The following is a 7,468-nucleotide window of genomic DNA, read 5'->3' on the forward strand; positions in this document are numbered from 1 at the left end:
TGTAATCCTCTATATTTTGGAAATAAATTGCGACCTGAAATCCTCCATCAGTGTTGCTATGTCAGCAGTTCTGGCTTCAGACAGTTTACTTTTTAATAAGTACTTTGAGTTGTTGATCCCTGGAAATCAAAGCCGTTTGTGTTACTGACCAGACTGTAATTAGCTTTATTGATTTTTATTTTTTATTTTTTTCTTCTTTTTCATGTCAATCATTCCATCAGCAGTTTGTTCTGTGAAGTCTGAACCTCAGTTCAATAACTGACCTCCCAGTCAGTTTAAAGCTGACGTTTTTTCCTCTTAAATAAATCACAAGAAGAAGAGTAATTTCCAATACTGTATTTATCCGCAGAGGGAAACTGTGGAGCACACCAAGGGTCATATAAAGCAAAAAAATGATATTGTAGAGATCCTTCCACCCCAGACTGCTAAACCGAGAGAACAGAGTAATAGACCGGACCCACAGATTAGTAAACTTGCACATGGATTGATAAACTACGGAAGCGTGACGGCATTCAGTTAATTAAGTTAATTGGGGCGTTATAATTCTCTTGTTTTTTTTGTTTTTTCTAAACGTTTTAAAGTAATGTAATGCAGCTTTTAATTGTCATACCGGACACAGGAAATAAAAGCACCGACTAAAATAGAGGAAATACTTTATTATCCCATAAGCTGTGTATAAAAGAAGATCAGAACAAGTGAGCCGCAGCATTGAACAAACCGTCTTTTCTTAGCCACACTCGCAGTGGATGTATGGCAGCACATTTAAACAACAAGGCAATTCAAAGTGCACCAAGATTCGAATAGGACTAACAGTGTGAAAAGTTCCTTTCACAAATAAGAAAAGAAGTAATTAAAATACATTTTGGTGTGTTTAATTTATTAATTTACTTGTCAAGTTGATGAATGTGCTCTGTGCAGGACAAAAAGACAAACTTTAATTTTAAATTTCAGATTATCTGTTCATCCTTCCAGTGTTGTTTATTTGCTTCTGTCTCTGTTTTTGATTGCAGTTTTGTTCCACAACGCCCTCCCCTTTGTTGGATTTGGTTTCCTTGATAATGCCATCATGATTGCAGCAGTAAGTGGATTTCGTTACGAAGTGACAAAGTTTAATTTGACTGGAATTACTTGTCCTCCTTTTGTGGTGACACTGAGTCTGGATGAACACCTCACCTTATTATTTTCTCTTCTCCAGGGAACACAGATTGAGCTCTCTATCGGAGTCACTCTGGGGATCTCCACCATGGCGGGTAAGAACATGTAGAGAAACACACCAGGCAGTCTTTTTGTTGGCTAATTCTCCATTCCATTTATAATTAATCGATTAGTTGATCAACAGGGAATTAAGTATCAACAGTCCTGATTGGATATAATTTAAAAAATTAACATACACAGGTTTCATCTTCTCTAATATAATGATACACATGTTGACTCTCAGCTTGTAGCAAATGTTCATTTAAAGATAGTGTTACCTTGAATTTAGCGAAGAGTTAACGGGTGGTGCTCCCGTAGATGGGATACCATATTGCCTACGCCATGTTTTTAACGGGGGAAAATGTTCGGGGGTTCGCCTACTTCGGCCATTCTGCACACAGGTCACAAATATCAAATTTCCATCACACTTGTTACTCTCTATGCTGCACACAACCTGCGGGATTCCTGCGCTTTGTTTGACGAGACAAACAAAAAAACTGCTCATACCGCAGCAACATGGTTTTCAAACCTTGACTTTTTCTCGGGATTACTTGAAACTGGTAACCAGCCCATGCCTTGATGGGACGTGTGTAACACCTGGATGAGAGCTTAATACGTCACTGCCCCCCTCAAAGGTTATTCCCCACTGTTTGTCATCATGACTCTTTGCCACTGGCATAATAAATCCAAAGCTCTGTGTGGAGCCGGATGTACTCACAGATGTGTTTTGTACTAAACACTATTGTTGGCAAAGGAGGGACGGGCAGTTCTTTCATTGCTGGTGATATTGAGTTTGACCGAGTGAGGGCGTGCGAGAGGAGTTGGAGCGTCCTCCTGCCTCTGATTAGTGGTTTTGAGCTGGGAGCGCTGGATTCTTGCCAATGGATTTAGGAGCTGTAGGTGGAGCCAGAGGTACCAGATTCTTTTAACAGATTATTTGTCTCATGTACTACTGTCAGGATATAGTGACAGTTTCAGCAAATATGACGTTATTTTTTATAAAAATTACCTACTGCTGCTTTAACACATTATTGTTGTTGTTGTTATTATTATTTCATTCATATTTCTGCAGCGCGAAACGCTGCAGTGACTACATCATATTTTAAAGCTTACTTTCTCTGGTTCCAGCCTCTTAAATGTAAGGAATTGCTGCCATTGTTTTTTATATTTGTAAACTGAATATCTTTTGGGTTTTGGAACTGTTGGTGTTGAGATGTCTTCTTGGACTGGAAATTTATATTGGGCATTTTCACCATTTGGTAACATTTTTATAGACTAAATGGTAAATCAAGATAATAATGGATAATGACACAGCTGTAGACTTATTACACCTGTATGTCAGTTAATTCCCCCCGAAATATTTATTTTAACCCAAAATGTTTTAGTTTGTGGACGGTGGTCGTTAATAAATTTTTTTTTTGGAATTGGCGCAATAAAAATCCCAACTAGCTAATTATATTATAACCGATTATTGAACCGCCTGCTGATAGTTGTGAAAATATCTGTTGTTTTACTAAAATATTACCTCCACAATTCATCGATCAAGGTAATTTTTTTGCAGTTCTGTATTTAAGATCAAACTTGATTTGTGGACAGAAATCCCATTTTTCTTGAGAAAAGAGTGATATGAGAGCAGTATACTCTCAGGAAGTAATCCTTTTTAAAATAGGGGAAACCCTTCAACCCACACAGCAGCAAATTTATTAGTTTCATAGTTTGGGCTTCACACCAGAAACAAACACCTTTTTCTATCCTTCGTCCAACAGGAGGTGTTGTGGACATCCTTTATAAAAGATTTATCACCACGCCATAAAGGTGTTATTGCTTTTATTCAGGCTGCCACTAAGTCCACGGTACATGTAGTGTCTGAAAGCGATGCCACCACTTCCATCATGAAAGACTTTTGTTACTTATAGCCATTAACGCCGCTAGTTGTTTACTGAAATAAAACTCGCAGCTCATCAGTTGTCCTCGTTGTTGTTGCAGTTCTTTGCAAAACAGCCCGTCTGTTGTCACGGCTGCCGTTCTGGGTCTCAGTTGTGGTCTTTCTTGCGCTGTGAAAACCATACAGGAGCTGGAGCTCGCCTTCCCTAGATTATTCTGTTTCCATGGATACTTGGCTTCAATTTCTTCTGCAAAGTGCAAATCAGAGGCTGGAGACGGGCTCTAGATCAGTGGTTCTGCTCTGGCGCGTTTATCCATCCAGGCGCTGCGTTATATTTGTTTCATCATCATTCATCCTCCAGGGATGCTCAGCTAGTTTGCTGATTCCATATATTTATTTTGAGTTTAAGGGGAGACCTTTCTCAGCGTTTATTGCTGACTCCTATTTCATCTCGCTGCACTTGACTGTCACACGCAATCAATATCAGAGCTGCTGCTGAAATGAGGCATGATTGTACCGCTGCCTTAGCTTAGCTGTGTTATGCTGTTTTATGAAGGAAGCTCAGAAGAAGATATCCATCTGGAGTTTTTGTTCCCGCGGGAAACACTGTGTATTCGGCTTCAAGCATCGCCGCTTTTAATGCCTCCAGAGATTCGCTGAAGGCAAAACAAACACATCTTAACACCTTTTTTAGAGTTTAAATCGCCGTGAACAAATCTTCTTTCTACCACATTGTCAGCAATCCCGTGTGAAAATCCATCCACAGCGTGAATTATTAATAGCTGCCAAGTATTGTTGATGGAGTACATTAACGGGAAATGTTATGAAGCTCCTTTTGCTGACAGTAAAACCATGAAGGCAGATGGAGAAAGAAGCTGAGTACTTGGTGGTTTTCCAAAGGGGCTCTGTAATCTGTTAAAAAAGAAAAACTTTCACACCTTCTCTCACTCCTACTGACTCTCATCTTTTATTTTGCTGCTTTGCTCTATTGTTTGGACTCCCCTCTCTTTTGAATATACAGAGAGGAATGTGGGCCACTTGGTACTGTGTGCAGTTTATATATTTTCACGGATTTGTTCTGGTTGTCATGTGTGGGTGAGCTTAAGTTTTTCACAAATGGGGCATGGTGGAGGGACGACACAGGCCCTGATGATGGGTTACAGCCTTAACACGAGCCACTTATTAGTCCCATTACGTTTTAATGGTCCAGCATGCAGAGGCAACAAGGTAGCCCAGGGATATTTATATCCTCCAGCTCTTCCTGGGGAATCCTGAGGCTTTCCAAAATGAGTAATACCACCATCTTGTTCTGGTTCTTCCTCGAGGTCCCCTTCCAGCTGGATGTTGCCTTGAAAACCTGTCAAGGGAGGCGTCCTTATCAGATGTCTGAACCACTTCACCGGGATCCTTTCACTGAGCTCATTTTGGGATGTCTAAGCTACTCAGAAGTGACAGTATGCTTGAAATGAACTAGTCTGAAGGCTCCAGTGTTTTTATGGTTGTGAAAAATGAGAGGCTGTCACAAAGAGGGGCGAGGTGTGATATGTTTAAATGGGTATAGCAGTGCGTTGTTGTGTACGCACGTACAGTGATGGAAGCAATTGCGTTAAAAATGAGCGCCTGAGCGAGACGTTTGAAGCTTTGCTGACTTTCTCATTTCAGCACACCTGCTCAATCGCTGCATGAATTAGGCGTGAAATGAATGCCAGAATTGTTGGTTTGGGAAAGTTACAGAAATTATTAGAGGCCAGCCCATTTCTGACTCTTGACTGTGAACTTAAATCTGTCCCAGATAAGAAATCAACATGCCAAGCTGCAGAGTTCCTTCAGGGGGTTTGGTCACAAAAATCCCAGAGGAACATTAAATTGATCGACAGAAGATGGTTGTAAAAGATAGTCTGTCTGTGATTCAGTTTGAATTAAACCTCAAGATTGTGATATGAGGACAATTTCAGGTTTACCAGAGATAGGAAGAGAGTTCCCTTAGGCCTCGAAGATCCCAGATAACTTTGAAATCTGATAATGAATGATGAAGTATTTTCTTTACCCTTGCCTTGGCTCTCTCAGGAAAGAGAAAGAGAGAGCTACAGTTTTAAAACCACATTATTTCACCCCAAAACATGGAACACTTAAAAGTCAGGAAACTCCTTCATTAAATGTGATGCTTTTTTTTCTCTGTGTGTGTGTGTGTGTGTGTGTGTGTGTGTTTCATCAGAGAACGGTAGAAATCAAAGTGTTTCCCTCTTTGTGTTTTTTGCAGCTGCGGCTCTGGGGAACCTGGTTTCAGACTTGGCAGGTCTCGGGTAAGCAGCTTCACAAACTGTTTGAGGATTCATTTTTATTTTGAGGCAGACTTGTGAAGCCTATTGAAGACGTTGCAGGTTAAAACAGCTCAAGGTGCAGCCTGCGTTTGCTGAGTTTTTAAATTAAAATCCTGAATTAATGACCTGAGGATTCTTCGTCTTTTTTTTTTCTCCTTGTAGTTTAAAAGGAAGTCATCAACTGCTTTTACTTTTCCTGTCTTATAGCCCCTATTATTTAATTCCCAGGCTTTTTCACATGAATTCAATTGTAGTATTTTGGTGTGAGTGTGTGTTTGAGTGCTTTGTCCTTCTATCTTCAGGAGAACCAGTTCATTTTACATCTTCAACCTGGAGACATTTTTGTTAATGATTAGTTTTTGATTAGGAAGGTTAGATGGAACAAAAACACATAAACACAGGAATATGTTTGCTTTATCTTTACGTCCTTGTGAGAACCAGTTGGAGTTTTAGACCTTTGGTGTGAGACACATTTTTTAAAAGTAATGTACTTTTTAGAATTAAGTTAAGGATTAGGATATCATTAAATTAAGAGATGGGATCGTTAAAAAATGTCCATATAAAGTGTGTGTGTGTGTGTGTGTGTGTGTGTAGTCTTGCAGGTTATGTGGAGGCTCTGGCTTCCAAACTGGGGATGCAGGTTCCAGATCTGACGCCCAAACAGGTGGACATGTGGCAGACCAGGCTCAGCTCTCACATGGTGAGGTTTTGATATTTATATTAATTATTTTGGTGTATTTTATGCGGTTTTAATTGTATAACCAACCGTAGCAAGATGACATATGGGAATGAAAATAAGGGATAAAATTTTATTTATGTGAAATATGTAATATCTCCAGTAGCAAGTTAACACCAAGCAGCATTCAGCAGTAGGGGGCGGGATGACACTGTAGGAAACTGGAGCAGGAAAGAAAGGCTTCTGTTGGTGGAGGAGGCACATCAGAGAAAATATATAAAAAAAAAAATGAGAATCCACAGAAGAGGCATGGAAAGAAATTGCCGACATCAGCTGTCTGCAAAAAAGTGGAAGATTTAATCTTATCTGGAGATAACAGCTTAAAAGGAAGCAGCAGCTGAAGAGCCAAAACTACACTTTTGTGAAATGTACGTTTTGCCTCAGAAATCATATATGGCTATATTTTTACCTTTATTCCAAAATATTTACCAGAAGGTGTGTGTCTCCTCTGTATGCCTGCCATGTGGGACCCTAACAGGCTACTATTTACCAACTTAACGGACTCCGGGCTCTCCTAATTTAAAGTATTTTTAAGTCCAAATGAAATATAATAAGTATGTTTTATTCCAGAGTTTGTGAGTAGAATAACAAGTGAAGGATTTTTACTTTCATCACAATAGTATGATTTCTTCTTCTCCTGCAGGGTAAAGCCATCGGGGTGTCCATCGGCTGTATTTTGGGGATGTTCCCGCTGTTTTTTCTGGGCGACGACGACGAGAAGGAGAAAGAAGCACAACCCTGCAGTGACAAAGAATCCCTTCTTCCTAACGAGCCACTACAGCTTCACAACAATCACACCTACAGACTGGATACTGCTGATGTCAACTTGAAAGTATTTACAGTTGGGTGTTTCTCTCTGTGCTCCTGCTCAGGCAACGTTCCTACTTCTTTTAGTCTCTAAAGCAGTTTGTGTTAACTTTACTGTCTTATAATGATATTTAGCTCCATCACAACTTTAGCACTTTTAAGCTTCTTTTGATGCACCTTCAGGACATACCGTCTGTTAGTTCCGTATATCGGTTTTAATGGGAGGTCTCACTCTTAAAATTTTGACGAGGGATGGGTGCTGTAGGGATCTTATCGTCATCGATTCTTCATATTAATCTTAACCTCTTTCTGGACTTCATTATTGACCTGTTTGATAGATTGTTGGTTATTTAAAGCTGAACAGCAGCTGCTTTGGCAACAACTGACAAGTAAGATTCTCTGAAGTAATTTGCTTTCGAGACATCATTATTAGGGGACATGTTTCCTGATGAGGGATGGTGTAATGATGACATTAGGTGGGTGGTGTAACAGTAGCACAAGTAGAGAAAAGTCATAAAGTGAGCA

General features: G+C 39.8%; 1 protein-coding gene across 1 annotated transcript in view; it reads left to right on the forward strand.

The window, feature by feature from the left end:
* Positions 1-6,968, forward strand: part of LOC119909733 (transmembrane protein 65-like) — a gene marked incomplete at both ends in the record, with an annotated part of 7,042 nt that extends 74 nt beyond the window's left edge. The window contains 5 exons of the mRNA XM_038727951.1: positions 1,011-1,078; positions 1,196-1,250; positions 5,340-5,382; positions 5,995-6,100; positions 6,780-6,968. Coding sequence (XP_038583879.1) covers positions 1,011-1,078; positions 1,196-1,250; positions 5,340-5,382; positions 5,995-6,100; positions 6,780-6,968 — 461 coding nt within the window. The remainder of the gene's footprint in view (positions 1-1,010; positions 1,079-1,195; positions 1,251-5,339; positions 5,383-5,994; positions 6,101-6,779) is intronic.
* Positions 6,969-7,468: the final 500 nt, after the last annotated feature.

The sequence above is a fragment of the Micropterus salmoides genome, unplaced genomic scaffold (genome assembly GCF_014851395.1).
Source record: "Micropterus salmoides isolate LMB-PRFRI ecotype aquatic unplaced genomic scaffold, ASM1485139v1 Ms_hic_scaffold_1872, whole genome shotgun sequence".
Classification (NCBI taxonomy): Eukaryota; Metazoa; Chordata; class Actinopteri; order Centrarchiformes; family Centrarchidae; genus Micropterus; species Micropterus salmoides.